The sequence below is a fragment of the Perna viridis genome, chromosome 2 (assembly GCF_037379345.1).
Source record: "Perna viridis isolate PV_CMFRI_1.1 ecotype Kerala chromosome 2, ASM3737934v1, whole genome shotgun sequence".
Taxonomy (NCBI): domain Eukaryota; kingdom Metazoa; phylum Mollusca; class Bivalvia; order Mytilida; family Mytilidae; genus Perna; species Perna viridis.
This window is the reverse complement of record NC_142446.1, coordinates 5,355,255-5,372,138: the sequence shown is the minus strand read 5'-3', so window position 1 is coordinate 5,372,138 and position 16,884 is coordinate 5,355,255. Positions and strand designations below refer to the sequence as shown.

Below are 16,884 nucleotides of genomic sequence, written 5' to 3'. Positions count from 1 at the left end.
CAAAAAACCCAAATAAGAGGTGCATTATGTCATTATGTGCTAAAAATTGTGAAAGTTTCATTAAATTCTATTCAGTGGTTTCAGAGGAGGTTGGGAATAGAAGATGGACCCACCCTTGTCAACAGCTGACATAGTTTTATGTATTGAAACCCCACAATGAAAGTCATCCAGATAGAAATATGAATAAGAGATGCAAAATGGCATCATGTGATAAAAAAATTGTGAAAGTTTGATATTATTCTATTCTACAATTTTAATAGGCTTTTGTTCTACCAGTGACAAATCCTTATACTTGTATTATGCTTTTAAGTGAAGATTTTTATTTGTTAACATTCTAAGATATATTGGCTGATCCATATAACATTATATTGACAAGTCAATATATTGCCATATAACCCTCAGCATCATGAATTATTTACAAAATAATTCACTTAAAAATTCTGAAGGTTGAGGTCAAGAACTTTCAGATGACACTGATTGGAATCCGACCAATATGGTAAAAAGAACAACAATACTGGATTCGTTTTTCTGCTATCGGCTTTGGGATATTAGCTGGGTTAAAGATTTTATATTGTTGAGACAGTTTACGTTGAATATTTAAGACAACACTAGATAATTAATAATAGGTATTATACATCTGTACAGGAGATTGGCAGCCAATGAAATTGTATTAACTACCTGTTGTATTGTACTACATGTATTACTAGTTGTATCTATATGTATCATTGGTTGTATTATCTGCTGAAGATTTTAGCATTCATGTAAAACATACTAGTAAATAGAAACAAGTTGAAACCCTAAACAAAGTACCCTGAATAATCTGGTATCTTCTCTTAACCAGATATTGTAATTCAAGCATTTAAAACATGTATAAGCTGAATAATGACCTATACTGAGCAGGTTTTTGAAAGGTTGAATTTTTGACTGTTTAATAGAAGTACTGACAATATAACAGTTCCCTTATACTTACTATCACAGCAGCTAATTCAGCAATTCTTTACCTGCTCTAGTGTTTCTCTTTTCCAGATATAAATAGTACAAATTTATTAAGCAGATAGCAGATGAGAAAATAGTTACATCATTTTAAGTTCAAAGCAGTTCTTATATTAGAAGCAAACTTCTTTTATCTGCCAAAAGCATTGTGTATTGGTATGCTGAATAAATAGGTGACAATCATTACCTCATGTGAATTCTACTTTAAATATTGTTTATACATACTTTGGCATATCTCTATGGTTAATTGTTCTTCATTAAGCTCAATAGCAGATGAAATACCATATTTCTGGAAAAACTCCAGTAAAAATCGTGGGAAAATATTCAAAAGTATAGATACTTGAGTGTAATGAAGAGTTATATCATACTATTAGATAAGAAGTTATTTTTTGTTTTGATAAACATCAAATGTTTCAATGTAAACATGAAATATGCTATAGGAGTTTGATAAACAGTTCGGTTGATATAGGAGGTTATTGGAGGTTTATCTATATTACTCCCTCTTCAGTGTTGGGATGGGTTCAAACTGTCAGAAGTTACTGATACTTATTTTCAGTTTGAGTGTGTATGACAGTTAAACATTTCATCATTGCATTTGTGGTCTCAGGGTAGGTTGCTCAGCTCCAGTGCATGAGTTCGTGGGTTAGATCCATGGCCAGTCACACCAAAAAACTCTATAATTGGTAGTTAATGCCTCTTTTCTATGCACTCAATATTAGAGAGATGAATTATTGGCTCAGAGTCAGGATATTGTGTCTGAGTGAGTAGGCATGCCTACCAGTGAGCTGTTGCTTCTGTAAGCTAGTAAAATAAAGATCCAACTCAGTGTCAGACTTGTACAGTATCTTTTCCATTAGTCAATTGTTCTTGTGAAATGTAGGAAATGTTTGCCATAGGATATTAAACCACTGTGAGTCAATCAATCAATTAAAATTACACCACCAGGTGCCATTTTGTAGAAAGTGAGACTTGATTGATTTTTGGGATTGTAATTGCCATGCTCTTCCTATAGTATAAACAAATTTGCATATGACTGAGAAGTTTGCTTCCGTGCCACTTCACATATTTAGTAAATTTTTCTTAGACATATCATTACTCTAGAAACCTAATGTGTATAAATGTTAGTAAAAAAAATAGAATTTTGACAGTAGTGGCAGACTTTGGGAAGGCTAAAACCAGTCTACATTATGATAATAAATAGAAAAAAAATGTATCCAACATAATAGTTCATTTTTAGTGCTTAATCAAATTAGCATCTTGACATCCATTCAAAACTTTGAAAATGGACCAAGAATACCATTAGAGTAATTAGGTTTGTTTCTAGGAACACTTACAATGTACTTAGATCATTTTTTTTTTATATAATTGAAAATTAAAGATCTCATGAAAGCAAATGTGATATTATGCTTTTTAGGTTTTTATTTATAGCATTAATTATACTGACATTTGGTTTCAGATGAAAGATTTAGAAGAAAAGAAAACTGAAGCTGAAAATGAGGCTAGAATTTCGTCAGAAAAGGTCAGAAGTAATACTGTAGTATGCCCTAGGCTTTTGTTCTTATATTGGAATCACCTTGTCTGTCCATCATTAAGTCGCTCCATTATTCTGTCATTCTATCTTTCCCAATTGTGCTGGCTATTGCTGTGGTATTTCATCATGCTACACTTGCTGCCTGTTCAATACGGTTGCCAATACAAACTACTCTTGTATGCATACAAAGCTCAACATGGCAAGGCTCCTACCTTCCTTAAAGAACTGTGAACATCGTATGAATTGAAAAGAGCCATAAGATTTGACTACAACAAATTATTACAGATCCCAAAAGATGTCTGAACAAAAAGCCATGATGAGAAAAGTTTTGATATGCCTGTGCCAACACTATAGAATGGTTTAAAATTGTTTCTGCAATGTGTGAATTCTTTAGATGTTTTTAAACTTAGAGAATTCAAAAGTTTCTTGTTTAGAACTGCTTCTAAGGACTAGTTCTTGTATCTTATTACTTTTTCACAATTTTCCTGACTTTATAAAAATAGGAGATGTGGTATGATTGCCAAGGAGACAGAATATTTTAATTGTGTCCTTAAAGAAAGACTGAATTCCTTTTTTAAAGAAACAACATTATTAACAAGTGTCAGGATTGCTTTACAGGATTGGCAAGAACAACTGATCATTGGTTTGTTTTAAAATGTATTCTTGATAACTATTGTAAAAGAAGGATGGAAGGGTGTTAGACTGTTGACTTTCAAAGGGCTTTTGATAAGTCATACACACAGGAATCAAAATCCAACTTATTGGCACAGTTAGCCTATTTTACAAACACTATTTAAAAAAATGTAAGAAATAAGTAAATCCTGTAGCAAGATTTATAACAGTGTGACAGAATTTTTCCCCGTTCAAGTTGGCAACTGGGAGTTAAGCAGTTAGATAATCTTAGTTCATTAATGATCTTCCAGTATGGCTAGAAAATTCACCTGCTAATCTCATACTTCAACTGTTTAATGAATGCAGATGATATAATTTTGCTCTCAACCACAGCCCATGGTCTCCAGTCAAAACTAGATACTTTAGAAAATGATATTGATACCTCACTGTAAACCCAGTAAAACTGAGATTAATAAATGAGGCTTTTTGCAATTTTTGGCTTCAGATTGGCCTAAAACCAGAAGTGGTTAGTATAAGGGGTTGACATATTGGGAGTGGTGAGAGTCATTATTATTCTATGGAAACCATGTGAAATGAAGCATTATGGGTCAATTCAGCTGTTGTTAGAAGCCAAGAAATGAGCCCTACCCCTAAACAAATCACAGTTTTTGTAGCCATACTAACTCACAACCTCTTGCTCAGCTCTCAAGTCCCATATTTTTGATAAAACTCTATATAAAATAGTCTCATTTTAAAGCACATTAAATTTTTTTGCAGATGAAATAAAATTGTGGTTTCCTAAACTAAAAATAACATTGCCAGAACCCCAAAAATGGAAAATAGCCCATGACCGTATATATACAGTGGTAAGGTTGAAGAAGCCATATGGCGTAATTGAAATCTAGGGCTGTGAAACAAGTATCAGTTAATAATGAAATTGCATTGTATATCTATTTTTAAGGCCTGTGTTAAAATAGCTTGTATATGACAAAAATGATACTGATAATACAAACAAATTATTGCATGCAGATGAAAATCTAATTCTTTAATATGTTATGTTTGTTTTTGATGCTTTACAGAATGTACAAGATTTTAAATTTTGATATTTTTGTCCCCCGCGACATGTCGCGAGAGGACATGGAAATGCTGGGCATCTGTCCGTCCATCCGCATTTTCCACACTTTTTCTTGTAATGCCTTTAACAGATAAGTTTGTTTTTGGTATGTAGCCTTATTATGAGTTACAGATTAAGTTCGACTTTGGTTACAGTTGATTGATTTTTGTGGAAATTATGGCCCTTGGATTTAGAAAATTTCAGTGAATTTACAGTTTTCTTCACTTTTTTTTGTAATGCTTTTACCAATTGATTTTATCTTTTGTATGTAGTCTTACTATGAGAATTTACAGATCAAGTTAGACTTTGGTTACGGTTGAATGATTTTTACAATCAATCAATCATTTGCTTATAAAATTGAAATCTAGGTTGTCCTGTAGTAAATACATGTTAAAAAAAATGAAAACAATATGGTTGTTGTGGGTAATAAGACATTCCCTGTTAGACTTACCTTTACCAGATTGCTATTGTCATTGTATATAATCAGAAGAGTTGAAAAATCAATATTGCCTACATATAAAAAATATTCAATAAAATATGTTTTATTTTAATAAGCCAAATATCAGCTAGTTTTCAGTGTTACCCAGTAGTTGCGTTTTAGTGAGCATAGGGTATTGTTATGTGTATATGACTTATCCTTTGTTTTCATGGGTATAGGAGACACATTAAGATGTACTTACCTTTCTGGTTCATATATATATATTTCCTTTTGTTCTGAGGAATCCAGAAATGCAACCTCTATTTCTTTTCAGAAATTTTTTTTTTCACTTCATTCATGTAGATGATGTTAAACACTTTTATCTTTTTTTTTTCCATTTTGTTCTATGTATGTGCCTTATTGAGAGGGCTCTTACATTTTTGAGTTACAGGGATCGAAGGCAAAGGTCTTTGAGTAGAACTTTTTTTTCATCTTTAGTTGAAATTCAAATACTGTGCTTAATTGTGTCCAAACAAGTTGTTATGTCCATAATGAAGTGTAGGTCCCTGTGCTTAATAGTGTCAAAAATTAATGTATTGTCCACACTTACCCCAAGTGAACCGAGTTCAACATGCTGCAGTCGTATCATGCTGAGCTCTGTGAAACTCTTTATTGGTATATTATACATATGTAATAGCAGTGATTTGTGGAATGTTCCCTATGTAATTCATTTTGTTAGTTCACAATTTGGAAATAATGGAAGGGTAATAACAAAATAACTGAACTAATAAAGTTTAGGCAGTTTTCAAAAGGAAAAGTCAAAAGGAATGTCCCTATAATAAATAGCAATGTTTTGCTAAAAACTGGAAAGTTTGAAACCACTGCAATGGTTCTGACTTCATAGTGGAAATTCATTGTTTTAAAATCAAAATCATGTTGTTTGTCATGTATTTTTGTACTACTGTTGTTAAATTTGAGGTGATGGTCTAAAATGTTACAAAGGAAGCTGTGTCTCTTTAGTCTTTTTAATTTCAAATTATGGTGGATAAATTAGCAGAAGCCATTCTCCAAATTAAGGGTTATTAATGAGGAGAACATTGCCAATATATCAAAATGTGAAATTTAAGGATCTGTCTTCTTTAACCTTTTTAGCTCACCTGGCCAAAGGCCATGTGAGCTATTGCCATCACTTGGTGTCTGTCGTTGTCCTTCGTCTCCGTCGTCGTCCATTGTTAACAATTTTTCAAAACTCTTCTCCTCTGAAACTACTTGACCAATTGGAACCAGACTTGATATGAATATTTCTTGGGGTATCCTGCATAGAACTGATGTGGAGATTTTTGATCTGTCGAAAACATGGCCACCGTTACTACAAATAGAACATAGGGGTCAAACAGTAATTTTTCGCATTTATCCCCAAAACCATTAGGTTTAGCCAAATTCTTTCAGTAGCTGAAACTATCCTTATTTTTAGGACTACAAAAGTCTTCAGGCATAAAGTTACCCGACATCTTCTTATAAGAGATTGCTCTTGACAGGGGAAAATGACAGGTTTTTTTTTTTTTTTTTTTTTTTTTAATACAGTTTTTAGCCAATGTCTTGAAAACTATGATATATTTAGATTTTCATTTGCTGAAATGATCCTTATGATAAGTCCTATCAAAGATTTCTTTAGTCAAAATTGTTTGACAACTTCTTGTTTAATTTATTGCCCTTGAAAGGCAGAATTCAACCAGATGAGCGATTCAGGCTCCTGGGAGCCTCTTCTTGTCATCCACAAGATTTTGAAAGAAGTCCCATTCAAAGAAATAAAGAAACAGATAGGCTAGCAGAAGGGCACAATTAGTGTCAATTGGAATGTGAAAAAGTGGACAAATTGTCCCTCCAAAAGTGGCAAATATGTTGACAAGTAGAAACTCTGTCATACTTGTCACCTGTTGCCCAGTGTAGCAACATCTGTCTTTTACGTTTTTGTTTTGTAGTGGTAAAATATGTAGATCGTAGCCTTAAAACCAAAAACATAGAGAGAATTACCATTCTTGCATTTAAATGCTTTGTGGATAATTTCCTTTTGATGGGTTTCCAATTTATCTTTGGGCAAGGGTTGCATATAATATTGAAATGTCAAAAGTTTTAAAATAGTTAACTTCTGCAAGTTAAGTGAGATTTGAAATTATCAAAAAGATCTGAGTTTTTTCCAAATCCACATATGATTAATACCACTACACAAGTAAACACTTTTTTTGTTGTCCTTCTTTCACTGACCAAATCTTAGATGATTCTGCTGTGTACCTGTGCTTATATGGATTTTAATGTACTTTAAGAATTCAATAAAATGAGGTAAGTCCTCAGATTCTCACTTGAAGGAATATTCAGTGAGGACATAATTGAAAGGTCTTTCCCACCAATTCTCTTATGACAACAATCATGTTTATAAGAAAGTACCTTTGCCTCATGGCAAATGGCTCATTGTATAACAACTTGTAGCAATGGGTCGATCGACAGTACTTATTTCTTGCATATATTTTAAAAGGCAAGGTTTTTGACAATTATTAAATTTGCAATATAGTTCTGATTCTTAGAAAAAGATGAATTCAGTAATAACTGTGTAGTTATAAACTTTTTTTTCCTGTGAATTTCATCAATACAATTATTTGAGAACAAAATGAACTTGTGATTTTCACGAAAATAGAAAAAAAAATCAAAGGGAGATAATTATAAAGTATTGCAAAGCAAAAGGTCTCAATTGTCACTCCCAGGTCAAATGGCCACCCCTCTATGGAATACTAAAAAACACTTAACCTAGTATTATGCATTGTAAAGGTATTTGAGTGTGTATTGAATAAATGTGGTCAAAATAAAAACTCAGATTGTAAACTCTAAATTCGTACTTTTAAGTCTCTACAAAAGTATGAGTATTGTGTGTAAGTGTGAATTATTTGCCTCTGTTGTGTTAGTTGGGACAACAATGTCGGAACAAAGTGACTTTACAGTATTACTGTACATGACTCTTTAAATGTTTTGATAACCAAGAAGTTGGTCTCTGTTCTTGATTTTTGAAGACAACTGAAAGAGTCAATATAAATTGATTCAGTACATGAGTACTTTGATTTTTTTCTATTTTTATGACAGTTGAAAATTATTATTACATGTTAAATTATCGTGATATTCCCACTAGGCTTTTGTTTCATGTTAGGCGATGCATAGGCTTGTTTTGTATTTAAAGATCGTAAATAGTGATCTGTACTGTTAAAAACCCGGCCATCGGCAATTTAGGTGCCTATTTATAAATTGAATGTATTATGCCGCCTTAAAATAATGAAGTGGGAGTATTTTTAAAAAGACAGCTTTCAGAAACTGACACATCTATGAACATATTCACATTATTTATTTATTGTCTTAATTATAATAAGACTTCACATATTTCGGTTTAAGAGATGTCAATGTGTATTGCAGCTATTTTTTATCATTGCACTGTAACGGAGGTGACTGTAGCTAGTTGGTATTTTAATATTATTGTTCACTTCTCAAACTGTTCATGTGATATGGCTTTGGTCATGTGACATTGTTACCAATGTAAATAGTCGTAACTTTCATTTTGAGCTTGCCTCGGTGTATTACGTTAAATGTTCAAGTCTAAGTATTTTTACATAAGTTCAGTTTATTTCAAAGCGTGTTTTACTCAGATCGAGTTCATAACATTTGAGTTGATATCCTTGCTCTGATTGGTTGATTCATTTTGAACTGAGTATTAAAGAGAGTGCGCAGCGCGGTTTATCGCTTCTTCTACAGATAGCCAGTTCAGGTGTATATCACACCTTTTCTCTAATTTAAGACCGTTACAGTCTGTAAGTTCTTTGTTTCTGACCTATTTACGGTTTTACCGTTTTTCTCAAAGGAATGTAACATTCCGGAGAGTACTTTTGGATTTTTTGGCTTGTCGATTTATGGAATGATATTGGATATTTAGGCTTCTTTATACACTAAAACATTTATACTTACTGGTTTTCTGTCGATCGTCCAGCCATGTTGAAATGTAAATTAGTAATAAAGTTGGTCAACATTTATGATTTTAAATCCCACGCTTTCCAGTGAACAATGTTAAAGTATTTTAGTTAAAACCAGTTAACTAGCTGAACCGGTTAATTTACTCATAGGCGATACACATTTATAATCGTTATATACCATTGTTTTACATGAATTTGTACTTTGTTAAAAAACTTTGTGTTTCCTCATGTAGTTCTTATTCACAGTGTTTAATGACAGAGCCCAGTGCACGAACAATCCACTCGGGGTGTACTGTATGAGCTTTGGTCATAGGTAGTAGTAGTTATTGACAAGTAAATCTAGAAAAGCAAATTATTCATCGAACATTCAAATACTATCATTTATTAAAAGAAGATCACACTACTTAAAACAGTTAGATTTGTATTGTTGTCGTCTTAGATGCACCATGATTCATCGTTACTCATTTACAGTACTGGATTTTGTTATTGTATTCATTTTAAAGGTAAGTGTGAGAATATTAGAAATGCCCAAAATTACTTACACTCTTTTACAGGATTATTACTTAACGAATGATTTTCAAAATAAAATATTTTAATTTGTCACATTAATCAAACAATTCGGAAAACATGAATACATATTACAACTTTTTGCACACATCAACGAAGGGAAAGGTAACCAAAAAAAAAAACAAAGTTCTAATTAAATTATCCTTGCAGTAGAAAGCGATAGCCATCAGTTTGAACTGTAAGAAAATACAAGGAAATTTAAACTTCATTATTCTTTATTTCCGTGATTCATTTTTTCCACTTAACATTTGGAATTATGGCGCTTTGACTGCATATGTTATAATGATTACGTTCTCTGCTCCAAAAAAATAAACAAAAAAATAAATATTTGTCATACAGCTAAATATGCATTCATGGATTCATTTGAAGCTTTGAATAAAGGTAGTGAAGGTTTCTGATTAAAAGCAGTTAAGAGATTATCCTTGAGCACAAGACAATCATACTCCATTATCACATTTTCATTACATAAATCATGATTGTTGGATTACTTTGGAAAAATCTTAATCCATATTTTTTTAAGATTAGGTTTATTAAAGAAATGCATTAACTACGGTAAGAACTGTTGTTTTCAACGTGTGCACCAATTTTCAAAGAGAGAGGTGATTTTTAATAACCAAAACCGACGACACCACTGTAGGAATTGGTTGTATATGAATATAGTTATAAATGTCGGTGGAGAGTTTTTCTATATATATACATATTTAGACAGTAAATACCGCGTTACCAGTAAATATAACTCATACTATAAAGACTTAAACAAAAAAACTACAGCAAAAAACTGCCAAATAGAGAAACAGAAATGACCATACAAATGAGGTAAAATATCCTGACAAAGTTCGACTAAGAACCAAGAAATACAAAAACATAGTGCAAATCATTTAAGATCAACAGTGAAGGTCCCAAGTCTATACGACTTACGGTTTAAAAGTTTAGTGACCAACCGAACAATTTCATTTTAGGTCACGAAATCGCGTAACCAGGGAAACCTCAAATCTTTTCGAAACTTTGTCAAATAATACTGCCCGGGTTTCTAAAAAATATGGAGCTTTCGGTTTGTGTGTATCTAAAACGGTTTAAGAAATTTTAGCAAAATTAGTTTTTCCACTTCGGGGCAGATAACTCTGGAACGACAAATGATCACGTCTCACAGGGTGAATTCCAAAGTCCCCTGTCAGATTGCAAAAGATTGTCAAAATCTTGTCCTGATACGTTCAGCCAAAACTTTGGCAAAATGCCTGGCAGAAAAAAAAAAGAATATTAATAATAATCAGAAGAAATACAAGAAGGTCTTCCCATTGAAATTGAAAGCATTTGTATTAATGTGCTTTAGGTCACAGTTTTTTTAATTTGTTGGTTTACGGTTCCACTGACCTGATTTTTCCAGCTAGGAGAAAAAATATAAAATTGGAATTTCGGTTGTGAAATTATTATTTTACAGCCACAGACTAAAAAAAAAATTGCATGTGCAAAATTGTAACTTTTTGTTCATTCAGCAACTTGACAAAGCATAGTCAGTTAGAAGCATCGAATGGAAATGGCTGAATTAATTTCACCACTTCAATAAACTCATGTTTAAGGGTTTTGATAGTTAGGGAAACAAGTTAACACTGGCTAGAGATGATAAAATCAAAATACTTGTAATTAAAAAGAATGTAAACATTTCCGGTAAATGACTTTGAAACCTTGTAGGTTTGCTTTTTAGGCAGTGGCATTTGTGGACGGGGAGCCTCTACAGGCTAATCATCCACATTTAACGAACTTGAAAGGCTATTTTAAACAAAGTTTGCACATTGAGAAGGATTGTTTTAGCACATGATTCAGTCCGGCACATATTAAATCATAATGCTGCCATTCCAGACGGCAGTTGTGAAACATATCTTCACACTGGTCCTTCTTTGTAGAAACTAAAATCTTAAGAACATTCCATGCATATTTTAACATGTGGGATATTTATATTTTCAGCCAAGATTTAATCATTTTTTTTAAATATCTGGTAAAGATGATGCATTGACTTAGGCACCAGTCATCATATTTTCTATGAGTTGATCTGTATCTGACCAACATAAAACATATCCATTTTCAAGCACAGGGTCTTGCCCCCACTACCAAATATGCAGTCAAACTAGCAATATAACATAAACACTTTCTGCAGACGTGCAAGTTACACCAGGCACAGAGAGAGAAGATATGGGATAAACCAACCCCATTACAGAGAAACTGTATGGACCTGTGGAAGACCTACAGAAGGTGGCCAGATTTGTTGAGGAGACTGGCATTCAAGTGTAATGGCGAATGACAAGAAGAAGAAGACATAAACAGAAAACTGCTCAGTTTTTTAATTGTGAACAGAGTTTGTGATAACATTTGCTGAGAAGTTCAACAACATTTCCATATGGAATAAGGCTTTTCCGTCACAATTCCTTATGTTTTTGACCCAAACTGGATGTGTGGAAGGCTCCCCGTCTTCGAATGCATGGACAAGGAGCTATTGCCATGTTTTTATTCTCAACAAGAAGTAGATAAATAAAGGAGAGATAATTGGAAGGAAAATCAAAGCTACGAAGTTTTGTTTGGAAGTATGCAAGTGATCTCCTAAAATAACTGAGAAATTTTACTTAAAACATAATTTTTGTCTTCTTTTTTCTGAAAGAAAAGTCATCAGGTTTGTTGTAACGTTTGGTCATTTAATGACAAATTACTAGTTCTTAATGTATTTTTAGATTGAAAACCATTAGTCAATTTATTTTTTTAAAAGTTTTTAAAAATGTTATGTAAGACAAAAGTTTTGCTTTTTGTTTTCATTGTAATGTAATCTGTCTGCATACTCAATTTTCTGTCCCTGAATTCTTCCTGTAGTTTGTAGGCTTTTTTTTTTTTTTTTTTCAATATTGACTTTTCACTAAGCCCTTCTGCAACACAACTTGTTTACACCAAAAACAATGGTCAGTGATAAGTTAAACAGTACATGTTTTCGACCAACCTTGTTTTAAAACTTGACCGACCTGATTTCATCCAGTCAAAAATCTGTAAACCAACAAATTAAAAAACTGTGACCTTGCAAACAAAAACAATATTGTTAGAGGCTTTGTCAGCAGAGAAATTATCATAATTCTCACGAAGAGAGGAAATATAATTTGCAGCTTCAATGTCCTTGAAAATTGATTAAGGTTCATCATTCGTGTGGTGTTTGAGATTGTGAATGTGACATTGTACCACAGATGTAACTGCTATTACCTCCTATCTGCCTTTACCACCTAACTACTATTACCACCTAACTGCTTTTACCACCTAACTTCTATTACAAAATAGAACTTCTATTACCACCTAACTGCTTTTACCCAATCTGACAGTGAGTCGAGTTCTGCTTCTCATTCTTTCTCTCTCTTTCCCCACACTCTTGCATAATCTTCAACTGCATCCATCTTAATTTAAAAATTATAGTACTAGTTTACTTATTGCAGTTTTCTCAACATTGGGCTGTGAGATATCACTATTGTATTTTCTCAATTTGAATAATGTTCAGATCACCAGTGTTGACATGTTAAGAGGGGTTGTAAGGAAAAGAAGATTTGGAGCAGTCACAAGTCAGAGGGTATTCTACCCTGTAGCACTTGTTCATTGTCATTGGTGTTGGTGTAGCTATAGGAGACTATAGAGACAGATTGATTTTTTAAATAAGACTGTATTTCTTTCATTACTTCTTTTCGGTTAAGAATTTTGCTGATGTTAGCATCATATTGATGTTTGTTCATTCTGTTTCGTATTGTGGATCCTTAGCATCATATTGATGTTTGTTAGGGCCTTGCCCTAGGCGGGTCACCCTATTGTGATCAGTCTGTCTATGCATCTGTCCATAACTAATTTGTGTCTGCTCAATATCTAGAGAACTGTTATCTTTCATTTTTGTAGGGGTTTTTTTTTTTCGATATTGACTTTTCACTAAGCCTTTCTGCAACACAATTTGTTTACACCAAAAACAATGGTCAATGATAAGTAAAACAGTACATGTTATCGACCAACCCTGTTTTTAAACTTAAATATCCACTTTGATTTTAACTTTTTAGTCACTTAATTTAAACTGTATATTAACCAACACCAGAGGGTGTGTCATAATGTATGTACAACTTCCTAGGTCAAATGTAAAGGTAAAAAAATGTTTGGTTTCAGTTGACAACCCCTTGTCCTGTGGTAAAGATCGTGTCCACTCTATATCTTGAAAACCATTATGATTTCAGAGTTTATACTTGACATGTATATTAACCAACACCTCATCTTGATGTTTGTTCATTCTGTTTTGTATTGTGGATCCTTAGCATCATATTGATGTTTGTTCATTCTGTTTTGTATTGTGGATCCTTCACATCATATTGATGTTTGTTCATTCTGTTTTGTATTGTGGATCCTTAGCATCATATTGATGTTTGTTCATTCTGTTTTGTATTGTGGATCCTTCGCATCATATTGATGTTTGTTCATTCTGTTTTGTATTGTGGATCCTTTGCATCATATTGATGTTTGTTCATTCTGTTTCCTGTTGTGGATTCTTAGCATCATATTGATGTTTGTTCATTCTGTTTTGTATTGTGGATCCTTCGCATCATATTGATGTTTGTTCATTCTGTTTTGTATTGTGGATCCTTCGCATCATATTGATGTTTGTTAATTCTGTTTCCTATTGTGGATCCTTCACATCATATTGATGTTTGTTCTTCCCATTTCATTTGTTCTATTAGAGAATGCACTCTATTCCATAAATGATCTTTTATGTAGTCCAGAGAGAGTCAAAAGAGAGGTATAAAATGTTTTGCCAGGTAAGTTACCTTTATTTGATAAGTGTGATATCACTCTCAATCTTCATCCCGCCAAAAAATTTATGCTGGAAGTAGCATTAAATTATGTTATCATGAATAACCAAAATATTAATACTCATGCCAAGACCACTTCAAGTTTTAACTTGTGATCATATTTTGGTTATTAAGTCTCTCCTATTATTTTGGTTATTCACTCTCTCCTATTATCATTTTGGTTATTTACTCTCTCCTATTATTATTTTGGTTATTCACTCTCTCCTACTATAATTTTGGTTATATACTCTCTCTTATTATAATTTTGGTTATTTACTCTCTTCTATTATTATTTCGGTTATTTACTCTCTCCTGTTATGATTTTGGTTGTTTACTCTCTCTTAGTATTATTATGGTTAATTACTCTCTCCCATTATAATTTTGGTTATTTACACTCTCTTTGTATTATTATGGTTATTTACTCTCTCCCATTATAATTATGGTTATTTACTCTCTCTTAGTATTATTATGGTTATTTACTCTCTCCCATTTTAATTTTGGTTATTTACTTTCTCTTATTATAATTTTGGTTATTTACTCTCTCCTATTATTATTTTGGTTATTTACTCTGTCTTAGTATTATTTGGTTATTTACTCTCTCTTATTATAATTTTGGTTATTTACTCTCTCCTATTATTTTGGTTATTAACTCTCCCCTATTAGTTTGGTTATTCAGTCTCTCCTTTTTTTGGTTATTCACTGGCTCTCCTATTAATTTGGTTTTTCATTCTCTCCTATAAATTTACTTTCTCATATTTTGGTTATTCACCCTCTCCTAGTATTTTAGTAATTCACTCTCTGAAAGGAGTATGTCCAGAAAATGTCAAAATCAGCCCTGAAAACTTAAGTGTTTCAAATAAAATTGAAAATTGCATAATTCAGAAGTTGAATATGTGCCTTCGTTAAAAAAACGTTAAAAAGTTTCACTACTGTTAAATAAGGTGTTGCACTTAAATTGTAGATGAAAATAAAGGAAAATTAGATTTAGCCAAATTGTGTTAAATAGCTTATTTTATTTAACATTATGTAGAAAATATAGAGCGCAATTGTCGAACTCATTGATTATTTATAAAAAAAAAAATGGCATTCTGTACCATTACAACTCCTGACAAAAGATTTTGTTGTTCATAGCTTATGCTGTATATTTTTGGAATGAGAAACTACCCCTAAACCTCTTATTGTTGTGAATATTCTTTGAAAACTGTGTAGAAACAGAGTTTTGTGCCATCCTTATGACGATATTATGACACAACAGCTTGTATTTTCTGTATATCAGTATTCAGATAACATTTTAGCTTTAAAAAAAGGCATACATAAAATTTCAAGTAAGTTGAAACTTTGCCAAAAAAGTGGGCCTGGAACTTGTGTTAGTGAATTTACCCCTTTGGTTATTTATTCTCTCCTTTTATTTTGGGCATTCACGCTCTCCTAGTATTTTGGGTATTCACGCTCTCCTAGTATTTTGGGTATACACTCTCGCCTATTAATTTGGTTTTTCACTCTCACCTTTAAATTTGGTTATTTACTTTCTTATGTTTTGGGTATTCACTCTCCCCTATTATTTTGGTTATTCACATTCTCCTTTTATTCTGGACGTGGTTGTCGTTGTCGTGGACAAATTTTTAAAAATCTCCTTCTCTGAAACTACTGGACGTACAGGTTTTAAACTTGGCATGATTGTTCCTTAGGGTGTTCTGCACAAAATGAGTATTGGGATTTTTGATCCATGAAAAAACATGGCCACTGTTACTAAAAATAGAACATAGGGGTCAGATTGCAGTTTTTTGCAAATAATTCAAAAACGGTTGCCTTTAGCAAATTTTTGGCATGGGTGATATTGTTCAGCATCATGAGATGGACCTATGCTAAAATTTTCTAAATGATTGGTCAACTGATGTAGGAGTAACGGCCACTGAAACAGTTTTTTTCGCATTTTTCGCATGTGCAATTTTGAAAATCTTCTTCTCAAAATCCATTTCACAGAATTCAATGAAAGTTGGCATTTATGTTCCTTAGGGTATCCCACACAAAATGACCATTGGGATTGTTGATTTATGAAAAAAACATGGCCGCCATTACTAAAAATAGAACATAGGGGTCAGATTGCAGTTTTTTGCAAATAACTCAAAAACCGTTGCCTTTAGCAAATTTCTGGCATGGGTAATATTGTTCAGCATCATGAGATGGACTTATGTCAAAATTTCCAAAATGATTGTCAACTGATGTAGGAGTTATGGCCCCTGAAACAGTTTTTTTTGCATTTTTCACATGTGGAACTTTGAAAATCTTCTTCTCAAAATCCATTTCACAGAATTCAATGAAAGTTGGCATTTATGTTCCTTAGGGTATCCCACACAAAATGGCTGTTGGAATTTTTGATTCATGAAAAAACATGGCCGCCATTACTAAAAATAGAACATAGGTGTCAGATTACAGTTTTTTGCAAATAACTCAAAAACCGTTGCCTTTACCAAATTTCTGGCAATGGTAAAATTGTTAAGCATCATGAGAAGGACCTATGCCAAAATTTTCAAAACCATTCATTGAGGTCTCACTAACCACTTCTAACGTTTCCATTACTTTACATGTTAAAAAAGTAATTTTCAAAGTTTCACTGTGAATTCCCAGGACAAATGACATCTTAAAGTTGCATACCGTTGCAAAGCTTGGAAAATAAGGTTTCCAAAATCATTATGCTAATGGTACGATGATTGTAGAAATTCTTCACAAAGTTTACTTGAATAAATAATACTGAAAATCCACATTTTTACCTGTTCTGCTAACTGACATCATGGAGG

General features: G+C 32.6%; 1 protein-coding gene across 2 annotated transcripts in view; it reads left to right on the top strand.

Moving 5' to 3' along the window:
- The window catches only part of LOC148623438 (pleckstrin homology domain-containing family H member 2-like), a 121,330-nt gene that overhangs the window by 37,630 nt on the left and 66,816 nt on the right, over positions 1–16,884 (top strand). For both annotated transcript variants that reach the window (XM_088565231.1, XM_088565229.1), the window contains exon 4: positions 2,450–2,512. In XM_088565231.1, coding sequence (XP_088421357.1) covers positions 2,450–2,512 — 63 coding nt within the window. The remainder of the gene's footprint in view (positions 1–2,449; positions 2,513–16,884) is intronic.